General features: G+C 38.3%; 1 protein-coding gene across 11 annotated transcripts in view; it reads right to left on the bottom strand.

Moving 5' to 3' along the window:
• The window catches only part of myo6a (myosin VIa), a 94,035-nt gene that overhangs the window by 36,561 nt on the left and 32,522 nt on the right, over positions 1-24,952 (bottom strand). For 10 of the 11 annotated variants that reach the window (XR_014532390.1, XM_083534955.1, XM_083534958.1 and 7 more), the window contains exons 12-21: positions 20,971-21,115; positions 12,895-13,052; positions 12,100-12,191; positions 9,114-9,186; positions 6,861-6,988; positions 6,511-6,606; positions 5,675-5,845; positions 1,553-1,591; positions 1,246-1,339; positions 435-565 (exon numbers count right to left, since the gene is read on the bottom strand). Coding sequence is in view for 9 of the 11 variants with exons in the window: in XM_083534955.1 (XP_083391081.1) it covers positions 435-565; positions 1,246-1,339; positions 1,553-1,591; positions 5,675-5,845; positions 6,511-6,606; positions 6,861-6,988; positions 9,114-9,186; positions 12,100-12,191; positions 12,895-13,052; positions 20,971-21,115 (1,127 nt within the window). In the remaining 2 variants the exon portion in view is untranslated. Of the gene's footprint in view, positions 1-434; positions 566-1,245; positions 1,340-1,552; positions 1,592-5,674; positions 5,846-6,510; positions 6,607-6,860; positions 6,989-9,113; positions 9,187-12,099; positions 12,192-12,894; positions 13,053-20,970; positions 21,116-24,952 lie in introns of those variants that run through there. The other variant, XR_014532389.1, reaches the window with a different exon arrangement.

Genomic DNA, 24,952 nt, shown 5'->3' with positions numbered 1-24,952 from the left:
AAGAAAGAAAGAAAAGAGAATGCATTAGGAAGGAAAGAAAAAGAGAATGCATTAGAAAGAAAGAAAGAAAGAAAGAAAGAAAGAAAGAAAGAAAGAAAGAAAGAAAGAAAGGAAAGAAAGAAAGAAAGAAAGAAAGAAAGAAAGAAAGCATTAGGAAGAAAGGAAAGAAAGAAAGAAAGAAAGAAAGAAAGAAAGAAAGAAAGAAAGAAAGAAAGAAAGAAAGAAAGAAAGAAAGAAAGTAGGAAAGAAAGAAAGAAAGAAAGAAAGAAAGTAGGAAAGAAAGAAAGAAAGAAAGAAAGAAAGAAAGAAAGAAAGAAAGAAAGAAAGAAAGAAAGAAAGAAAGAAAGAAAAGAGAATGCATTAGGAAGGAAGGAAAGAAGTTGTTTTCATGTTCGTGTTTTAAACACAGCTGTATGTAAGAGCAGCTGTGTGACCTTGCAGAACAGTCGGGGGTCGAGCCGTGTGAGTTTGGGGGGCATGTACTGCTTGTACATGTTGTAGAGCTCATGGAAAGGAGCACGGGAAGGGAAACCACCCTGCATCAAGTCCAGGACCGAGACCATCCCTGAGAAAGAGAACACACAGTTTATCTACCATCCTGTGCTCCACAGGGTTCAGTAAATATGGATAACAGTAGAAAGAGAAATGTATGGACTGAAGCCCATAAAACTGAACGTGATCGATTTGATTTGCGCTCGAAGGTTGAGTGCATGACTACGACCATCGATACAGCAGACCACCAAAATGGCACCGGTTTATTGACCACTTTCATCAATAAAAGTTTTTTCGCAGCCCGAATTCAATCTGACTCTCGGCTGAAGACATCGATCATGTGGATGAGACCAGATTTTGTATTTAGGGGACGGACTTCCTAAACTGTTGGGATGCAAAGAAATTTTCCCTCCACCTGAACTACTGTAGGAGACCCAAACCTGTTCCAGCTTGGCAATGCCCTTGTGTACAAAGCCAGCTTCATAATGATATGGGTTTGGCATAGAAGATCTTGACCTTTAAGCTCCAAACACGATTGAACACCTTTAGAATGAAAGGGAACGGCACCTCATCAGTACCTGACTTTACTCACATCCTTGTAGCTCAAATCTCTACAATATCTAGTGGAACATTTTCCCCAGGAGCGAGGAGAACATCATATAAGCAAACGACGATTTACTATCTAATCGGACGTCCGTAAAGCGCATACCAATGGTTACGACGGTTATGACAAAGAGGTAGAATAGCACTAACCTGAACACTGGAGCTGCGACAGGATCTGCGACCCTTCGAACTGGTGGCTCACCATCTTCAGATTGGGCTTCACGCAGCGGATAAATCCGGAACCCTGAAATTTCAGAAATTCGAGAACGGATTTTAAAAAAAATTACAAAATTCCTTAGGCCTCCTCAGAGTCCTCCTCTGAGACTGCTTTCAATCAAATGAATCAGAACCTTAACCAAAGCAGAAGGTCCACAGATGGTGGACCTTAATGACAGATCATGCTAATGGGATAAAGCTCGTTCGAGTGTAATTGGAGTGTGCTTGATTCGATAATTACCGTGCTGCGGAGCTTGTCCAGCAGGATGTTCAGCTGGGTCTGTTCGGGATCAAAGAAAAAGAACCGGTATTAGCGACAGCGAGTCCTCGGAAATTCGCCAGACGAGCTCCGCTTTGGGATTTTTTTAAACTCCTCCAGCAGAAACGTGTTAAGAACCCGAATCGAGCCGAAATAAAATCTATCCAAAACCCCAAGGCAGATGTGCAACCGAGGTCTCCATGCATCTCCATCCATCTCCATGGATACCACATGTAAAGAGACTACAGTAGATTCATACAGTTTTCACCATAAAAGTATGAATTTCTTTCCCTTCTTTTCCACCAGACTATGACACGGGAGCTGATCATCTTGAGCTGTATAATACGTCATGAATTTTTAACATTTGGCTCATTAATATTCGGGCTGTTGATCGATTAAAATATTTAATCTTTAAATTATCTGTTCTAAATGCACCTTAAAATAATACTTTTGAATTTTTCAATACTCAACATGTTCATTGGAAAGAATATCGATGCTTTATGGAAATGTATGTTTAACAAACTCAAGAGCATGAATATGCTTGCAAACGTTTTAAAGTAACGATGCGGTTTTAAATGGCGTAAATCATCAGGACTAATTGAACAAACTGAACTTTTGCTATGTTTCCACACGGACGGTTAACGAGGTATTAGAAAGAAGGAAAGAAAGAGAGAGAGAGTACATTAGAAAGAATGAAAAAAGTAAGAGGATATTAGAAAGAAAGAAAGAAAGAAAGAAAGAAAGAAAGAAAGAAAGAAAGAAAGAAAGAAAGAAAGAAAGAAAGAAGGCATTACAAAGAAAGAAAGAAAGAAAGAAAGAAAGAAAGAAAGAAAGAAAGAAAGAAAGAAAGAAAGAAAGAAAGAAAGAAAGAAAGAAAGAAAGAAAGAAAGAAAGAAAGACAGACAGACAGACAGACAGACAGACAGACAGAAAGAGAGAAAGTGCATTAGGAAGGAAGGAAAGAAAGAGGGCATTACAACGAAAGAAAGAAAGAAAGAAAGAAAGAAAGAAAGAAAGAAAGAAAGAAAGAAAGAAAGAAAGAAAAAGAGAGAGAAAGTGCATTAGGAAGGAAGGAAAGAAAGAAAGAAAGAAAGAAAGAAAGAAAGAAAGAAAGAAAGAAAGAAAGAAAGAAAGAAAGAAAGAAAGAAAGAAAGAAAGAAAGAAAGAAAGAAAGTGCATTAGGAAGGAAGGAAAGAAAGAGGGCATTACAACGAAAGAAAGAAAGAAAGAAAGAAAGAAAGAAAGAAAGAAAGAAAGAAAGAAAGAAAGAAAGAAAGAAAGAAAGAAAGAAAGAAAGAAAGAAAGAAAGTGCATTAGGAAGGAAGAAAGAAAGAAAGAAAGAAAGAAAGAAAGAAAGAAAGAAAGAAAGAAAGAAAGAAAGAAAGAAAGAAAGATCATTAGGAAGAAAGAAAGAAAGAAAGAAAGAAAGAAAGAAAGAAAGAAAGAAAGAAAGAAAGAAAGAAAGAAAGAAAGAAAGAAAGAAAAGTGCATTAGGAAGGAAGGAAAGAAAGAGGGCATTACAACGAAAGAAAGAAAGAAAGAAAGAAAGAAAGAAAGAAAGAAAGAAAGAAAGAAAGAAAGAAAGAAAGAAAGAAAGAAAGAAAGAAAGTGCATTAGGAAGGAAGGAAAGAAAGAGGGCATTACAACGAAAGAAAGAAAGAAAGAAAGAAAGAAAGAAAGAAAGAAAGAAAGAAAGAAAGAAAGAAAGAAAGAAAGAAAGAAAGAAAGAAAGTGCATTAGGTGGTACCAACTTTCATACGGATTACAGCATCTTGATTACGGTTTGTACTTAAAGTAGACGTTTCGAGTTTTCTATTCGTATATTTATTATGTCTGTGAGGCAAATATTCGCTGAGTCTTAGGTTGTTTTATATGTCTGTGAAGAGAGATGGCAGAAACTGCAGAGAGCGCCCCCTGTACGTTTTCTTTCTTTTACAAAAGCACAGCGTTTTTTTTTTTTATTTTATCATTATTATGAGTGTATACGTAAAAGTAGACCCTTTACAGATCTGAATAACGTATTGCTCCTCTGCTCCGCACCTCCCCACCCTGCCCCGCCTCACACCACCCCGCCTCACACCACACCATCCTTTCCACCAGATTGCCTACAATCTCTACGATTCGGTATTGTAAGATTTTCATGATCACACTTATGTGATGAAACAAATATCGAAAATGAATAAATTAGTCCTTTCTTTCCTTTTTCTTTTTGTGCTAAAAAATTAGATAAAGTCGTTTACTTCTGCTTTTAACATAAAATTAAAAAAAGAAAGAAATGAAGCCGCAGTTTTTTGCATTTTTTAATTTTTATTTTTTCAACCGATCAGCACGGAGCCAGAAGAAAGCCGGTTGATGATGTCTGGGACTGTGCAGGAAACCCTGCCCTTATTAAAACAGCAGAAAAGGACGAGGAGACCTTTAGTTTACCTTCGGATCTGAATATAAACGAGTCCCAACTGTCACATTTCTGAATTAGAGGAAGCGCACTGCACTTCTTTACACGAGCGTCGACAACATTTCACCGGTACGAAAAGTCAAACAGGAAGCTTTTGGCCTGAAATAGACAACACTGGTCTGAAGTTCTTACTCTCTCTCTCTCTCTCTCTCTCTCTCTCTCTCTCTCTCTCTCTCTCTCTCTCTCTCTTTCACTCCTCCTCTCTTTCACTCCTCCTCTCTTTCCCTCTCTGTTTCATTCAATCTTTTGTTCATCCCCATCACAATCCACCCTTTTATGTGGCATACATCCCAAGAGGGGCATGCAATAGAAAGTTAGAGGGGCATGCAATAGAAAGTTAGAGGGGCATGCAATAGAAAGTTAGAGGGGCATGCAATAGAAAGTTAGAGTGTGTTAGAGTTAGAGTGTGTGAGTGTGTGAGAAAAAGAAGACAGGAGGATGGAGAAAAGGAATAATCACACACACACACACACACACACATACACACACACACACACACACACACACATATACACTTACAAACTCACACACCTACAACCATGCACATATAAACGGACAAACTCACACACTTGCTCACACATACTGTATACGCACAAATTCACACACACACACACACACACACACACACACACACACACACACACACACACACACACACACACACACGCACATATACATTTACAAACTATATAACACATATATATATAACACATATATATATATATATATATATAACACATATATATATATATATATATATATATATATATATATATATATATATATATATATATATATATGTATATACACACACTTACAAATTTACACTTACACACATCCCCTCAGAGAGACACACACACACACACACACACACACACACATCTATTCTAACACACTCATTCCCACACACACATACACACTTCCACAAACACACACAAACATTTAAACACACACACACACACACACACAAACTCGCACACAGACTTCTGCATATATATATATATATATATATATACTCACAAATTCACACTCACACACTCTCCCATAAGGAGACACACACAAAAGCCTATACTACCACACATATTCTCACACACACTTCCACAAACACAGACAATCATTTAAACACACACACACACACACACACACACACACACACATATTCAGTTAAAAACTCACACACTTACAAACTCACACACATGCACTCAATTGAAGTTACACACACATACACACCCAAACACACAAACTCGCACATGGACTTCTACAAATACACACTTACAAATTCACACACATGCACTCAATATAAGCTACACACACATCCACAAACACATATATAAACTCACAAAAAAACACACCCACAAAGATATATATATATATTTACACTTACAAATTCACACACACTACCTGTGTTGCAGTGTGACTAGGGACAGAGAAAAGTTGTGTATGTGTGAACTCCTACAGTTTGAGTGCATTGCGTCTTCCAGATTAAAATACCTCAAATAACAGGATGTTGTTTTTTTATATCGTAAATACAAAAAATGTTGGTCATTTAGAGTAATAAGCAAAGCAGTACATATACAGGAATAGTTTTGTGTGTGTGTGTGTGTGTGTGTGTGTGTGTGTGTGTGTGTGTGTGTGTGTGTGTGTCTAACCTTGAATTTGTTGGCCACGCTGATGAAGCTGAGCTTGCCGGCTTTCTGCTTGATGTCTTTGGAGCTGTTGGAGTTCTCGAAGAGCTCACGTATAAACCGGTCCTTGGACTCACTAATGAGGCTCCCTAAGGACAGGTGCAGGGCGTCGTTGTTCTTCTCCACAAACTTGCTCTGGGAGAGAAAGAGAGAGAGAGAGAGAGAGAGTGAGAGAGAGAGAGAGAGAGTGCGTCACTAAAAAAATCGGTAGATATAATTACTCTCAGATCCATCTCTTTACCAAGGAGAACCATAAAGAACGTTTTTTTTCTGGTACTTTCAAGAACTTTCAAGTTCCACATTTAGTCCCTAATTTATCAGGCTCACTGGTTAAGGCATTAATCTTTGGTTTAGAAGGTCATGAAATCAGAAACAGTAAAACAACGAAAATATGACTACTTCTTTCGGCTTCAACCATTAGGGGGCACCACAGCGGATCATCCATCTCCATACCCCCCTGTCCTCTACATCTACCTCTTTCAACCCAACTACCTGCATGTCTTCCTTCACCACATCCATAAACCTCCTCCTTGGTCTTCCACTTTTCCTCCTTCCTGGTGGCTCTATCCTCAGCATTCTCCTACTGATATACCCCATGTCCCTCCTCTGCACATGTCCAAACCATCTCAATCTCACCTTCATCACCTTGTCTCCAAAACGTCCTACATGCGCCGTCCCTCTAATAAACTCATTTCTAATCCTGTCCATCGTCATCACTCTTTTAGTCAACGCCACAGCGAAAACATGACTTAATAACTTAATATAACAAACGCGTTCGTCCTGCGTTGCGTCGCACGTACCGTCTCGTAGCACACGGCTCCTGCGAAATGTCTGATGATAAACCCTTCGTCGTCCCTCACGTTCCTGTGCACCGTGAGCTTCGACTTCCTGGGAACCTGCAGCGCAGACAGACGATTTGATTAGCATATAAATCACTGTCCGTCCGCAGGCAAACTCGGACCCTTGCTGGGGCACATGCGCCGATCGCTGTCTTGCTGTGTTGAATATTATATACAGTATGATATATATACTGTATACACAATATTAAAAAGAACACATACATACTTATGTGTCATACAGAATTAGGGTTGCATGTATAGTGTCAAACATGTGTGTGTGTGTGTGTGTGTGTGTGTGGGTATACACTCACACTTAAGCGGAAATGGTTTTTGTGCTTGTTGTGGACGGTTTCAGTAAAGTGCTGATCGCTTGGCTGAGGTAGACGGTTTTCTTCATCCAGAATGTCCAGGATGCCCACTAGCTTCGACTCTACCAGGTCTGAAACACACAACACACAAGTATATAGTAGAAATGTGCATCTCCGTAACTGAACATTCATTCAACACACTGCAATTCAATGCAAAGGAAAAAAATATCTGATGCTGTGCAATTCAATATGTGCAATTCAAGAACAGAACCTTTGGAAGATGCATTGAGCAACATTTTGAAGACAGTGAGGCGCAAGAAAAGTTTCTTCTCCCAAGGTAATCTACCTCATGAATATTTAAATGCCCTCCCTATTGTGCAATAAAATAAAACATATGTGCAAGACCACTTTTACTAATCTAAATCTCTCCTTTTTTTGTGTATTAATACTCTATTTATTGATTTTCTTTATAAAGAAAATGTGCAATAACTTTTGTTTTTCGATTTATTATTATTTTTTTTTATTTAATTTCTATTTCACTTTAGAAAAATGTGCAACTGGAAGCTTCTGTCACCAAAACAAATTCCCTGTAAGTGCAAACATACTTGGCAATAAAGCTCTTTTTGAAAGAATGAAAGAAATTAAGAAAATGTCCAAAACACTGAATAAAAAATTGAGAATATTTAAATCCTGTTGTCCACTAACTTTCAACATTTGACATGTTATATCATTTGGATAAAATTAATCTTTGGTTAAAAAAAACACTAACACTTAATTTATATATATAAAAAAAACAATAATAATAATTTAAAAAAAAAAGAATATATATATATATATAAAAAATTTGAACAATTAGATATAAAATAAATTCTATTTCTTATTATATAATAAAAACATTGCATCCATTGGATTTATTCCATTTATTCTATTTATTTTTTAGCAAATATTATCAAATATTTTTGATATTATTAAACCGAGCAGGCATTTTATTTCAGATTGTTTAATTAAAAAAGCGACAAGCAATTTTTCCCCTTAAACTGCACAAAAAATAAATAAATAAATAAAAAAACGACTTAAAAAAAAAAACGGGGTTCGTACCAGAACACGAATTTTGTGTTACACCTCAAATACAATATTAATATAAATATTAATATAAAAATATTTAAAAAAAACAAATATATATATATATATATATATATATATATATATATATATATATATATATATATATATATATATATATATATATATATATATATATATATATAGCAAGAGTGAGTGAGAGTCACCCAGCTTTTGAAACCAATTGGTGTGCACAGCGCATTACAGGCACTCAGCATAAACAAAACAAATTTTCCCATCAGCCCTCAGACGGAGGGTTCGCACCAGCACCAGTGCATACGAGCTCTCACAGATTCACAGATGGAGTAAAGTAATAACGATAGAGCAGAGTTCAGCTGAGCAGCCTTCACACAGACAAATAAACTCCACAGACTCCATTTGTGTTCCCCGAACAGTCCTTCCTAAACACGCCTGCATCATTTTCTCTCATTCGCCCTTTTACTCACTTTATTTCGAACCTGCTGCATCAATATTTATATATCATTAATATGTAATGCTACATTCCCTAAAGATTAGTGTGTCCAGCATTAATACTGATAACAGAGCTTCCAGCATCCATGTAGTGAAAAAAAAAAACCCCACACACACACACACACACACACACACACACACACACATCAGGTGTAGACCGAAAACAGTAGCACCAGTAAAATTCAGGATTTTTCTTTTTTATCTTTTTTTTTGTCGATTTAAAAGACTTAAAAATTCAACTTAAAATACCTTTGATTATTAACATTTTATTTGCATTATTTATAATAATTCAAATGAAATGATTAGAATAAATTGACCGCGAGTCAGAACTGAAATCCAGATGTTTATTCCTCATGTAGAAATCATACTTTTAACATATTTTTTTATATTAAATAAACACCATAATATTTTTATTATTATTATTATTATTATTATTATTATTAGGCAATATTATCATTGTTTATATTTTTTTATTTGATCTTTTTTGGGGTATTTTTTTTACTCTTTATCCTTATTTATTTTTTTATTTAATCCCCCCCCCCCCCCTATTTTATGTCACACATTTCCCAGCATGCTGCACTGTACATGGTTGTGTTTGTGATAAACAAAAATGACAAATTTTCTAAATGTGTGTGTGTCTGTGTTACACAATACAATACACACCTATACAGTCTTGATTGTCAACGTATTTCACCTCATTCACTCCCAGGCCCTCTTTCTGATACAGTTCCTGCTCCTGGAAGTCAAAAACATAAACACACACACATTAGCGAGTGTAGAAAAATGCATTAATTCTTCATAAAAAAAGGGGCAGTGCTCTTTTTATCGTCAGTGTTCAAGTATTGTGTAGAAAGGTAGAAAAAAAATGCATTGCTATACAATCAAAGAAACAATAATAACAAAAAAAAAATTCCTAATTAAGTCCGCATAAACAAATGTTTGTTTTTATAAATATTCAGTATAATCAGGATTAATGATGTGTAAAACTTTGAGGCAAATATTCAAACCTGTCACGTTAATGCAGTCAATATAGCAGCGGTGATTCCTGTCTCTATAATACGAGCTGATAATAGTTTCGTCTACATAATAATCACCAGACCGTGTAGGAGAGCACGCTTTGTGTCCATCTAATCACACTAAACTAACTACAGAGTTTAAAAACTGCTCCTGATATAATCAGATGTAGCTGCTTCATGAGCATAGACTCATATTGATCATATTATAGTCCAGAAACTGACCTGAGATCAGCTGTTTCCTGCTCATTCAGCTATATATAACAAATAATAAAGTCTAAACACTGATTCGGGATCAGCTGCTTCATAACTATACAGCTAAAGTTAACAAACACTGATCTGGAATCAGCTGCTTCAAGACCATACACGTCTAAAATCTGACCTGAGATCAGCTGCCACTTGCTATATACACTCACCGGCCACTTTATTAGGTACACCTTCCTAGTACTTCAGAACTGCCTTAATCCTTCGTGGCATAGATTCAACAAGGTACAGGAAACAATCCTCAGAGATTTTGGTCCACATTGACATGATAGCCTCACGCAGTTGCTGCAGATTTGTCGGCTGCACATCCATGATGCGAATCTCCCGTTCCACCACGTCCCAAAGGTGCTTTATTGGATTGAGATCTGGTGACTGTGGAGGCCATTTGAGTTCAGTGAACTCATTGTCATGTTCAAGAAACCAGTCGGAGATGATTCGCGCTTTATGACATGGCGCGTTATCCTGCTGGAAGTAGCCATCAGAAGATGGGTACACTGTGGTCATAAAGGGATGGACATGGTCAGCAACAATACTCAGGTCGGCTGTGGCGTTGACACGATGCTCAATTGGTACTAAATCGGTTTGAACTGCAGCCGATCGTCTTGACCATGCCTACATGCCTAAATGCATTGAGTTGCTGCCATGTGATTGGCTGATTAGAAATTTGTGTTAACGAGCAGTTGGACAGGTGTACCTAATAAAGTGGCCGCTGAGTGTATAACAAATAATAAAGTCTAAACACTGATTTGGGATCAGCTGCTTCATAACTGTACAGCTAACGTTAACAAACACCGATCTGGAATCAGCTGCTTCAAGACCATACACGTCTAAAAACTAACCTGGGATCAGCTGCCACTTTCCTATATTGCTATATATAACTAATTATACAGTCTAACACTGATGTAGGATCACATGTAACCTGCCTAAACTGTTATAAATATAAAGAAAATAAACAAATAACAGACTAAACATTGATTTAGGATCAGCTGCTTCCTAAAGCGGTACCTGCCTGTGCAGCTATATGTAACTAATAATACAATCTAACACTGACCTGCCACTTATCTACATAGCTAAATAGAACAAATAAAACAGTCTAAACACTGATCTAGGATCAGCTTATTCCTGACCATACAGTCTTATTCGTCATATTATAGTTCAAAAACTGACTGGAGATCAGCTGCCACTTGCCTATACAGCTATATTGAGCAAATGATTCAGTTTAAACACTGGTCAGCTGCCACTTGCCTATACAGCTGTATATAACAGATAACACAGTATAGACACTGATCTAGGATCAGCTGCTTCATAATAATATAATTTAACGAATTATACAGTCCGAACACTGATCTACAGTCAGTTGCGTCATGCTCCATTCTTATTAAACATCCTAAAACTGACCTGGGATCAGCTGCCACTTAACAATATTGAAATCCTGTTAGGCTTAAAAGTACTGGATCTGCTTCATCTGTCATCTCTTATATTGTGATTTATCATAAAATCCACACACCATCAAGTCGTCATTACGAAGTGGTCGATCTGTCATGTACCACTGACACGAACACGTGAGTGATGATTTCTTAATGGGACATGCTGATTTGAAGAAATTACACACGTGTCACTTTAGAATTAGAATCACACCACTGGCCGGAAAAACTGAGGCTACTGCAGAGGCTATTTTGATAAAAAAAAAATGCTCACAGACCACTGATATAAATGAGGTCTATCATGAGTTGAGTGTTAAATAGTAGAAATGACAAAAAAAGCACAAAACACCAAAAGAAATAAAATAAAATAAAAAATAAATAAATATTTACATTGACAATGAGGTGCATTGTAATTGTTTTCAATTTCAAAATCATATTTTATTTGTTGTACATATAGCCAGAAATATTATTATTAATAATAATAAAAATAATTAAATAGAATAAATTTTTTGTTTTAAATATAAAATCTTTAAAAAATAATAATAATAATTTTTACTTAAAATATTATATGAATTTACAAATAAAATTGGTTTGCATGTTTTTAATCATTGGACAGGGAATACATTTTTTTTTTACTTGATATATGAAGTAAAATAATAAAAAATAAAAAAACTGATCTGAGATCAGCTACCAACATCCAATACAGTGATATTTACCACTGTGTATATTCTAAAGACTGATCCAGGGTCAGCACTTTCAGGGGTTTTAAAGCGAGCGAAATAAAATGAAATAAATCACTTGCATGTGGCTCTGTGTACGGTTGTGTACGTGACCAATCCAAATTTGAATTGGAGATCTCCATTACAGGGCAAGAGAAACAGGTGGGTAGGGTGGGTGAAGGGGTGGAGTGATGGCAGGATGAAGGGAGGACGAATGTTGTCCACGTACCTCTTTGAGGATGCGCTCGTTGAAGAACTGCTGCAGCTTCTCATTGCAGTAGTTGATGCAGAACTGCTCGAAACTGTTGTGCTCAAAATATTCTGAGAAACGCAATGAGACAAAGAGAGAAAGAGCGAGAGAAGGAGAAAGAAAAGAGAAAGAAAAGATAATATGAGGAAGGAAAGGAGGAGAGTCAGCTGGTCTCTTGAATGTGAAGCGTCACACTGTGAAACGATTTCTCTGATGCACTTTCAGTCTCGATGGAAAAATAACCACACACACACACACACACACACTCACACACTCACACACTCACACACTTTGCTGAAATTGTTAATTGTAATACCCATAATTGTACTAATTGGCCAAATGTCCCTACTAGAATATTACCTGAGGTTTGTTCTTATACACACACACACACACACACACACACTCTCACAAGCACTGACACACACTAACAACACAAACACTTACACACTAACACACATACACACACACAAAGTGACACCCACTGAGAACTCTTGACAACACACACACACAAAGTGACACACACTGACACAACCCTTGACAACACACACTGACAACACACACACACTGACAACATACTAACACACAGACGCACACTAATACCACACATATACACCGACAACACACTGTTAACACACATACACACACACACACACACCGACAACACACTATTAACACACAGACACACAAAAAGTGACTCACCCACTTCCACAACCCCTGACAATACACATTGACAACACACATGATGCACACACTGACACACACACTCTAACTCACCGAAACCAGCGATGTCCAGCACACCAATAAAATTAGCCGAGGATTCAAAGGGGAAGCACTGATTGACTCTGGTGACCACGTGATCGAACAGACGGCTGTAAACGGCTTTAGCCAAAGCATCTCGCGCATTATTCGCCTGCTCCACTTTCAGAGGCACCCTGAGGGCAAGAGGGGAAAAATAGAAGCATCATTAAATATTAAAATCCACCAGAAGCAGGTTACACTGGTAGTTCTCAGACTTTTTAGAGAATCAGTACAAACATAAAAAAAAAAAAATCTATTTTGCATGATCTTTTATCCTCAATCCCATATTCCCACGTTCAAGCACCGCGATCACCGCGAACAATAACATCTTGGCTTCCATTACTCGAGGCTCCAGTCAAACATACTAATAATCCCAATAAAAAAATAGCCTGTTTTTCCATCACGGTCAATTAATCAACAATTAAACCGAATTTAACCTGAAACCTACGTTTGTTTAGTTTTTTTTTATAAAATTAATGCTAGCTCTATTCAATGGATTATGATGCAGATTTAAAGCCTACTGATGCAATACCGTGAGACAAAGGGGCTAAACTGACCGTACCCTCTAGGTGTTAGAATTTCTGTTCTCATATATGTGGAAGAGGGTAAATAGCACTTTCTATCAATTGTGTTGCCCTGCAACAAAAGAAACTTAAAGCAAACAAATTGACCATAGAACTTTAGGACAGGATCTCATTTCTTTATACAAGCTACAAAAAGTCTATACCTTAATAAATAAAGTTCAAACATCTCATTTCCTAGAGCTGCAGCCAAGACCAAACAAGCAGGAACGTGACCAAGAACCCAGAAGTCACACTGACTGAACGAATGAGAGTCTTTCTGGAGAACATAAGAAGAAGATGATGAAGGTCCATAATGTTTCTCTAGTGGTTTATCAAAAGGTACACACAGGATTATTAGGCTATAAGAATCTATACAGGCTATAAAGGTAGATCACATGAGCTAGCAGGCTAGAGTTATCTAAGGTGTGCTAATGCAGAATTTCAGAATCACTTCAAATACTGAACCTCCATCACGAACAGATTAGCACATGACCTGTTCTCAGGGAAGTGATCGACTCCACGGTGTTGGAAAGCGGACTCTTCATACCAAAGCAAATTCCCAACACTATTGGTTTTTCTCTTTATAGTAACATTTAACTGTACAGTTTCTGTATTCACTTACGTTATAGCAGCTATAAACGGCCTTTCGCTTACCGGGCTGTTGTTGGGTTTTTTTTCCTCCCTAAATATATTTCCCTTTTTAAATATAGGATTTTTTGGACTTTTCCAGTTTTTGCTAACATCCTTCAAAGTAAAAGACACTGCTATGACCCATAGTATCGTCCATTTTGAGTTTGAGACGGGAGCAAAAACCTTTGAGTATGTGGGGGAAAAAAAAACGTCTGGCTTTAAGTTCCATACATTGCTCCATATGGCTTCTTCAACCAATAGGTGTCCATGTTTTATTCACAATCCGGAAAGTCTTCCCAGAACAAAGGCGAGAAAGAGGCAGACGGAGAAAAGGCGAGGAGGTCAAAAAGTGAATTACGAAGTAGAACTTTCTGGATGGTAAAGTATAAACCGCAGAGAAAAAAAAAGAAAAAGTGAGAGCAAAGTAAAACACTCCACAATCAACATGGCTGTCGGTTAAAAGCCTGCAAGTGAAAAAGCCATTTTCCTTCTGCACTTTGCCTCTTCCAAGAATTTCCCATTCACCATCAGTCAGTATGAAGACCTCAGCGGTAACGGCAAACTGAAACCCGACAGAACTTGCGCGAAAGGGAATAATAAGTCCTGAGCCACTACTACAGTCTAATTTATCTTTTGGACTGTAAATACATACCTGAAAAACTGTACATTGCCCATTAACGACAATTTTTTTATTACACATAGAGGGCGCTAGATATTAATTAATACAATGAACCAATAAAAAAAATGGTTTGTTTGGTAGATCATAGGTGTAAGAACTATAGCTACACTGTTATATATACTGTATATAGACAAGAATTGGGACACCTGACTTTTCCAGCCATATGTGGGTCTTCTCCGAACTTTTTACCACAATGTCAAAGGTACACAATTGTACCGGATGTCCGTGGACGCTACTGAAGATTTACCAGTTCTCTCAGCACGTAAATATGGCGTGTCGCAAAACTACGGAGACCGAGGCGTGTCCTGAGAGACACATAAAATAAAGATTTACATGGCAGAGGTAGAGCTGTACCTTTAATGCTTTGCTGTCTGTCTGAACCCCTGAAATAAAACAACTGTTGAATTGCGAAGTATCATTTTTTTTCCCATCGCATTGAATTGTATCGCATTGGTAGCTGCTTCATTTGTATTTTTTTTATTTAGCGTATCGTTGGCTACGCATTGAGATGCAAAACGCCTAGGGCCCAGTTATGGAAACGCACATCCCCTAGTGGATGTATTTGGTAGCGTTACATTTTTCCTTTAATTAAATAAGGAGACCCAAAACCTGCTCCTGCATGACAATAACCCTTGAACCCTCCTTTACATGGGTCAGGGTGGAAGATCTCCTGCTATAGTGCAATGACATCAACCCTATTGAACACCTTCGGATGTTTTTTGGTTCAAATAGTTCCATTTAAAGGTAGAGATTTCATGTCTAGATATCGTTCTCGCAGCTTTAAAACCATTATATGTTACATTTATATGATAAAACGGACGCAGCGGAAAGTGCATTCTGTACATTTTTTTAATTTTTTACATTTACATTTGTATTTTATTTGTTCCTATTTAATTCACTTATATTGTAAATTCTAGGATAGTCTACATTCCGCAATTCCCTTACCTTTATTTTTATTTTACCTAACTAAGCGGTCATAAATATCATTTCATTTATAACTTGAGGTGGAAAAATCCGTTCTCCCAAATATGTGAAGGAAAACCCGAACCTTCTGATCTACTGTAAAGAGGTTAGAACGCTGACGTGAGCGCGAGTCCATTCATCTTCCCCTCTGTATATCAAGACTCTGACCACACGGCCCTCAGAATTTCACCTCTCGAGCCGAGCTCGAGCCGCACTCCTGGGTCGATATGCTTGCTCGCGTTACGGCCAACACGTGGTCCCGTCGTTCGGTCGAGACCGAGCGCCTGCCTCCATGACAAACGAGCCAGAATCTCTCTCGCTAAGCATCTATTCATCTTTCTCATTCACACAAACACAAAACTGGGGCTCATCTGTACGCCTACCCTCCCACACACACACACACACACACACACACACACACACACACACACGTCACCACAATAAATGAAGAGATAAAACCTTGACAGTGGAAGGATTAGAGAATACAGAAAAGCAGCAGAGGCCCGTGTGGGAGGATTGATAATAGCACAGAGACGTGATCCAGCAAAGGGAGTCCAGGATCAGTCAGCGCTCGAAGCGCTCGAAGAACACGACGCATATAAGCGGTTTGTTTTTCGGTTTTGTTGTGTCGAAAAGAAATATAGCGGCGATGCTTACGCAGAATTTCTAGTAAAAAAAATTACTTTCCAGGAAAAGGCAGTTATTGCAACATACGCGCAAAAATACGCACAAAAGTATCAGGACACCAGAGAAAAAAAATTTACCCTTCACTTTAAGTAGGAGGCGCAAAACTGTTCCAACATGACAATGTCATTTAATGAAGATTTTTTTAAGACCATATTTTACAGCTGACAGACGTATGCCGTTATATTACCAAATATTTCGCCGGAAGTTTGTAGCTACTGCAGCTCATACAAATTAACACCAAACCTCGATAAAAGCATTTTATTAAAATCATCACTTATACATTTTATTTGGAAACCGTAAACCTTCAATCCTACAGCAACTGAAAGATTGTTCATGTGAAATTCACCAAGAAACTACAAAACAGAACTGAAGCACGGAGGCGCCGTTTTCAGACGTTTCGGTGTGGATGAGCAACTTTTGCAAAAACAATTGAAATAGAAAAAAAATTTTGTTCGTTTATTTTTTTTTTTTTTGAGGAAAACGGCGTTTTCAAATTTATCTGGATCAGTGAGGATCCAGATAAATTACTTTGTTAAAAATCCTTTGTTACTTAAAAACTATTTTTACAAATTCTAAATTTTATATTTGGGGGAAAAAACCCAATGAGGTAAAAGTCTAAAAAAACAAATATTTCACTATTCTCAATTTTTCCATACTAATCCAGACCTGGAAATCCAGACTGGATCTAATGGGATTCCCATTGTAAAGGGATCTATGCGTGTGTGCAAAACTATGCAAAGGAAACACGTAGTCACTGTTGATAGTTGCATTTATTTCTCCAATATCTCAAAGCTGCTCCAGAGGATGGTTTGAGCAGGTCTCACCAACCACTCGCTGTAGAGCCTCACGATCATTAAAATCCATTACAATCCATCAATAAAGACAGAAATCTGGTTATAAACGCGAGAGAGCGTCTTTAATATGGCGGAATGAAATGTTTCTCGAACGCGAGTCTACGTTACACATATCGATTCCATACGTAACGGAGAACAGGAAGTAACTCGTTTTTGCAGACGTTACGCATGCAACTCTAAATGGATAAAAAGCAAGTCTGGAAATGATGTTTGTTAATGTGAAGCAAAATAATGGGCATCGATTGTTTTGTTTTTTTCCTTAGAACTGCAAGCACCATGTCCATTGGTTACAAATCATGTAAGACAGAGAGAGAGATAAAAAAATAACAAAAGAGAGAGAGATAGAGTGAGAGTGAAAGAAGGGAATAAAGAGAGAGAGGTACAATTATATGTTTGATCCCCTTCTAGTCATTAAAACAGATCTTTACAGCCACCAAAAAAAAAAAAAAAAAAAAAAAGAAAAGAAAAACGACAGCTCTTCCAGCGAACCCATGTGACCATAACGGAAACGCATCAACACACCATAAGAGCAATATCTCCAAGTGTGTGTGTGTGTGTGTGTGGCTTTCTGACGGTTCTCCGTGTCTTATCATTCAGCGCAGCATTCGCAAAAAGGTCAGCGAGCACGCAGCTACGAGTTTTATGAGCCAGACGTCTGTTCCGGCAGCTGCAGTGACAAATGCCATTCAGTGATTCTTGGATGTTCACAGCAGGTTTGAGAAGTGAAGCATTGAGAGAAAAAAAAAATTCCACTAAATGATAACTGCAGTTATATATCTGAGATTATACCAAAAACCACAAGAAACCTTCCCGGGAATGAAAAACGAATCAGCAACATTGACATGTGATGCAGCTTGATGCAAAAATTACTACACTATCTTCTTCCCTTCTCTTCTTCTCTTCTTCTTCTTCTTCTTCAGGCTGCTCCCTTACCACATTCATAAACCTTCTCCTTGGCCTTCCTTATTTCCTCCTCAGCATTCTTCTACCGAAATACCCCATGTCCCTTCTCTGCACATGACGAAACGATCTCAATCACGCCTCTCTCCAAAACGTCTCGTATCTACACGGGCCTTTGCATCCTCATCACTCCAGATGAATATCGCCACATCTTCAACTTCACCTCTGCCTCCGGTCTATTTGACAAACTATTACTATACTATAAAAGGTCATATTTTATAATAAAAAATGGTATCAAAAAGCTTCAAGACCAGTTTTCTAACATGCCAACAGATGGCAGCAAAGGGCAGCACGCACAGTCACAGGGAACACCGACCTTCATAAGTCAGTGTGCCAGAAGACATCGTCCTGTCTACATCAGGAGCTGTGCAACTGGTGCTATATTGACCACATATGCTATTTGATCAAGGACAAAAAGCGACCACATGACTTTCACCGAAAACGACACAATCTCACTTCCGCATCCATCCTACTCGTCAGATTTGGCTCCTGCAGACTTCGCCCTCTTTCCGAAGATGAAGCTCACAGGTCGCCGTTTTGATGCAATTGCGGAGATCCGGCGAGAATCGCGGAAGGCGAATCGAAAGGGAGGCTTTCAGGACACGTTCCAGAAGTGGCAGGAACTTTTTGATACCACCTCATAACATCCTGGACTATTTCAAATGGATTTTCCAAAAATTCTTTTAGTTCAGAAACCGATCATGATGCCCTAGTTAATGTCAGGTATCAGCCAACATGGCCACCGTACACTACAACCAAACCCAAAGCACACACATAGTCACCAGATTCTAATGACTAGTTTTCAATTACACAAACAAACATAAATAAAATATATATGATAAATCCCCCAAAATGATCAGGCAGAACAAATTAGCGTCGCGGTATAGCGAACATACGTGCACCTTAAAACAGACCACTCGGAAATTAGAAGGTAAATGGCTTCAAACCAAATTGACAGTATGTCAAATAGCATAAAATTAGAATCTCTTGAGTTATAGAAAAGCTCTTAGTGCTGCTAGATCAGCATATTTTCCCACCATTATAGAAAATAACAAGCATAATCCTAGATTTTTAGCACGGTAGCAAAATGAACAAAAAATAAAAGCACTGCACTCACATGCACTTTTTTAATAATAAAGTTGAAAACATCCGGCAAAAAATCCAGAAGAAATTAAACCTGTTCTAAAAAATAATAAACTCTTCCATCAGCATGAACTGTATGTACCTGAATCCTTCAAACTGGCAGTTATCAATCCACATCTATTGAGGAAAAACATTTTTTAAATATATCAGTCAGGATTTCCTCATCATAGCACAAAGACGGCGCTAGTCAAAGTGGTAAATGATCTGTTATTAGCCTCTGATCAGGGTTGTGTTTCATTACTTCTTTTGCTCGACCTCAATGCAGCTTTTGACACCATTGACGATAATATCTACATTTCTAGACTTGAGAATGTTGTTGGAATAAAGGGAACAGCTCTCTTCTGGCTTAGGTCTTATTTGACTGATCGCTATCAGTTTGTTGATGTAAATGGTGAGTTCTCTACACTCTCTGAGGTGTTCCGCAAGGATCTGTCTTAGGCCCCTGTGTTCTTACTTCCGGAGTAAGTACAGGAGCTTTGAGAATTTTGATTTGAACTATAGTTAATGTCAACAGTCTGCTACACTGACTCAGGACTACAGTTTGCTTCTGATCATCACTGCACACCTCGACATCGTTTATCTCTAATAAATGGACATTCGGTGCAACCCAGATGAGGATGAGGTTCCCTCTTGAGTCTTGTTCCTCTCAAGGTTTCTTCCTTATGCCGTCTCTGGGAGTTTGTCCTTGCCAGAGTCGCCACCCGCTCGTTCATCATCAGGGACAAACTTACTTATAAAGAACATCTTATTCATTCTTTATCACTGCAGTATCTGTGTAAAGCTGCTTTGAGACAATATTTATTGTTAAAAGCGCTCTAATTTTTGACCCATTGCAAAGTATACACTCTGTTTGCTCATTTTCCAAAACGAAGAGGTCTGTGAGTTTCTTTGTAACATGACGAGCTGCACAAATAGTAAACACATTTTAAAACATAAATCAATGACAAATCCAAGTAATTGTTCAGGCAATCAGCAAAGAACATGGACAAGGAACGAACACGGCGATAAATATAGATAAATATCAAATACAGACTTTGTAATGTTACAAAGAAAATCAAAGACCTCTTCGTTTCAGGAAATACAAACCTTACAGTTTTACCTCAGAAGGTACAGAATTGCTGACACTGGAGACTCATTTCATGGGTTCCTCAAAGAAACCTATCAACAATTATACGTGGTTTTTGATTCGTTTTCATAGAGCCTTATTGCATTACCTGGATTTCTGGTATCCGTGGAAATGGTGCAAACCTGAAAAAACATCCTAGTCGTACACTTTGAGGTCGAACCACTTTAGAGGTCGTGAGTTCAAGCTGCCAGGCCCTGGGCCCCTGAGCAAGGCCCTTAACCCCATAGTTGCTCAGTTGTATGAACAAGATCAAGTCATTCTGGATAAGAGCGTCTACCAAATACCATAAATGTAAATGTACTGCTAGTTCACTCAGTACTGTTCATGGCAGACTCGGGAACAGGAACATTCCCCCACATCAAACACAAACTCTCAGCCAATTCAGAATAGAGCCGTGTCCATATGTGGGTCTGTATCTAAGAGAAAGAGTAAGTGACGGTGACTCACTTGATAGAAGTGTCTTTAGCGCCTCCTGCTGTTGTGAGCATAACTCTGGTGGTGAGACTGACTCGGAGGTCTTCTTCGTCCAACCCCAGCAGCTCGGCACAGTGCTCCAGAGTCTGATGCGACTGCTTCTTTAGGTTACAACCTCCTGGGAAATGAAAAACACACACACACAGGACATGAGCAAGGCTGAAACATGTTCTTCATTTGTGCATCTAAAAGCGCACACACGGAAAAACACACTAGTACAAACAAGGACTCTGAGTTCAGTCAAGCCGAGGACTTTGTACCCGCAAAAACATTTTGCCAGGGGTCTCAGCAACTGACCTATACTTAATTTGTCTTCTACAGAGGCATCTCTGGCTGCAGGACCAAATTTAGTTTTGAAACTGAAATCCAAAAGCAACAGGAGGAGGAGTGTTCACGTGCAAGTCACTAAGAAACTACAAAACACAACTAAAATACTTTTTTTTCCATGTCCACTCTAATACGTTTTCATTTGAAAACACGTATTTTTCGTTCAGTTTTGGCCTCCTGTCCACATGGAGACGCTGTTTTCAACTAAACCAACGAAAACAGAGCTTTTTTGAAAACGTGGATAAATCTGCACCATCGTCGCAGATCTGGACTGTGAAAATTTTAAAAAGCTGGAAAGTGAATAAACGGCAGACAGAAACGACGCGGGACGGAGCATCTTACATTTTGCTCATAAGCCGGACAGTAGCGTGGCAGTTTTCAGACGATTTTAAAACAAAAAACAAAAGCGTGGACGCGTAGCATTTTTAGACAAAAGTGCCGTTTTCAAAAGTATCCAGATTAAGTGTCGATGTAGCCTTGGTTTAAAAACAACAATTTTTTTTTTTTATATATTTTAGAAAATCGAATAAAGCAATAGAATAAAAAACACAAATATTTTTCCAATGCTCAGTGTTTTTTTATTTAAATTTTTTTATTTAATTATATATTTATTTTACCCTCCATACTTATCTAGACCTGGAAATCACTCAAATCAAATTCCATACTTTTTCATACTTTTCCAAAAATGCGTCGGAACCCTGCAACAATTCAATTAAGCATCACGTATACCTCAAGGCCCAATGCTAGTTGGCGAACAGTTACGACTGCCTTTGACCCTCTTTCCTTCCAGTGTACCTCCAGTTCCCAACCTTTGTCCTGGATTAGGATTTCCCACACAAGATATTCAGCTAATTAGCAGTACTAAGTGCAGAACAATCAAAAACTCAGTCATGTCACGTGCCTCGATTAATACATTTGTTTCAGCAGTAATGTCCAAAGTGAATGGTTACTTTACCCTTCACAATGACTCGGCTTCGTCTCAAATGGCCAATCGTTGGTGATTAAATGTAAATCGGCAGAAAGAAAATCACTAAAGCCCTCTGAACCAGCGACTAAGATCAATATTAATAAATGGCAAAGAAGCAGGTTGCAATTCTCCAGGGGATCGTCCACAGAATGGGGAAAAGCCTATACAGGCTATTCTATGAATGGAAAGGAAAGTCAAGGGTATCACACCAATCTCCTATTCCATGGCATTATGCCATTGCGTTCCTCCTTTTTCATTGCGAAGTATATGCTCTGTTTGGCCATTCTCCCAGCCTTTATCGCTGCCTGCGATTCCTTGGAATTCCTTCGCGTTCCTTGACGGTTTGTGTACAAGGACAATCACGTCTAACTTCCTCTCCATTGCATTACAAAATCACAATATCACCTCTCTCCCTAAAAACGCTTTCTAAATAGAAAAGAGGCATCCCCATCTCCTTATGTCCAACGGACAAGAACGATTACGCCATCTTCTTTATCCGTCATGTATTTGCGACAAATAAATGCTCTTCTTCTTCAGCAGCATTATGAAATCCCATTCCCATCTTCCAAACACTGTCAATTAAAGGTAAATGAGACTATTATGTACAGTGTTATTTTGCAATCTTTTATTCATTGACCCTGGCGAAGTAGACGCTCTGATTGCCCATTTTCAGTCTTATTTATCTAGTCTAGTTGGATAAATGTCTTTTCCTGACCCTGGCCTAGTTTTTGTTTTGTCACAACGTATTGGGAAATGATCAAATCGGATCCCTCCATTCTGACAAAACGTTGTCTAATTGACCGGTAAATGAGACGGACTGTCGTGTACAGTGTTCTTTTATAATCTCTTACTCATTGACCCTTGCGAAGTAGTATTTGCCCATTCTTTTACCAATATATACCAAGCCCTCCTTGATCGCTGCCTGCAATTCCCTGGAATTTCATCTCAGCTTTTTTGATTCTCATTCCTGGTTTGAGGGGATTTTTTTGCACAACGTACAAGAACAATGAATCTTCCTTTTCTTTATCATTATAAAAAACCATTTCCAGATACCAAACATTGTCTATTAAAGACAAATGAGACTGACTATCATGTATAGTGTTAAGTATAAGTGTAAGTATACGCTCTTATTGCTCATCTTCATTCCCTGGTTTTGATCTCAGGTTTTCGGATTCTTTCTTTGCCTAGTGTGTTTTTTAGGCAACATATAGAGACAATCTTCTTCTCCGATGGCGTCGCCACTTTTCTCTCCATGTCACCCCTTTTCTCTTTTACTCCGTCGCGTTAAACGTGCTCCTTAGGTACCAGTAATCAGTGCTCCTGCAGTTAAGGATGGTTCCAAATTAACAGTCTAAAGATCCATGAAGTTACTGAGCACCTCAAGAGCTATGAGGATGGATTTTCGCGTCTGGTTCCTCTCAAGGTTTCTTCCTCGTACCATCTCAGGGATTTTTTCCTCGCCATAGTCGGCACTGGCTCACTCATTAGGGACGCACTTATAGTTTTTTATTACCGCTTCATCTTTGCGAAGCTGGTTTGAGACAAGTACGATAGATTTTTTAAAAATATCTTTAATTTTCATGTGATTATTTAGCGCAATATTAGTGGCCCGTGTGAGATACTGAATATTCGTCCCACAGAAAAAGATGCTAACGGACAGTTAAGTTAACGGAAAATTAAATAGCGGGCGGCGGACGAGGCCTCGTAAATCCTAAAGTCATCAGCATTAGAGTTTAGCAAGACTGCTGTCCGAGTTATGAAGAGGCAGAGTCGATGACGGATTCCGCTTCTTCGTGACTCAGCCGGATGAGCTCCGAGTCGCGCGTGTTATTAAAGCAATCGATCACAGTGAGGTGTGGGGAAGCAGAATTGGGCGCGAGCCGAGAGGAAGTTAGTTTGCAACAAAGTCAGACAGAGATGAGGCTTCCTCTCTGTTCCTACAGCACAAGCATGTCTATCAGGAGCTCTTCAAAACTCGTTGTCATTCCTCTCTCCGACACAGCGGGGAGTCTTATCCAATCTCTCACACCATTTGGACATGGATAGTATATCAAAAAACAGAAAAAAAAGAAAGATGAAAGATACCAAGCGTGCTTTTGTGGATTTCTCGAGAAATATAATGTGGTTGAAGATTCTAATATTTAAAGGTTGTTTTATTACAGATTTGTATATACACTAGAAAGACAAAGATTTGTGGACACGTGACCATAAGATTCCCATTCCACATTTAGTCTCCATTTCCTGTTATAATAACCTCCACTCTTCTCTGAAGATGTTCCACTAGATTTATATATATGATAGCTAAAAATCTTGTGTGTAATGTAACCGGGGGCTTCGTATTAAGAGCATTATAACGGAAGCCAGGAACAGAGGTGCAGTCATTTGGTCACCACTGTGGACCCTCCAACTGCAGAGTGGGTTGAAACACTCAGAGAAGTTTGGGTACTACCTGATGGCATCTGCTTTTGGCTAAAAGCTACGGATATATTAAGGATTAACCGAGGAAAGCACTTAATGTGTATTCCGTAATAACATAAACCTGGGATTTGTCCGCAGCAATGGAAAAATCAAATAAACACCTTTTGACCAATCAGAATCGAGAGCTAACGGCGCTGGTACAGTATAAAAGTGCAAGAAAAAAAGCAAGAAAATAATGAAACC

The sequence above is a fragment of the Silurus aristotelis genome (assembly GCF_946808225.1).
Source record: "Silurus aristotelis genome assembly, chromosome: 29".
NCBI lineage: Eukaryota > Metazoa > Chordata > Actinopteri > Siluriformes > Siluridae > Silurus > Silurus aristotelis.
This window is presented reverse-complemented; position numbering and strand designations above follow the sequence as displayed.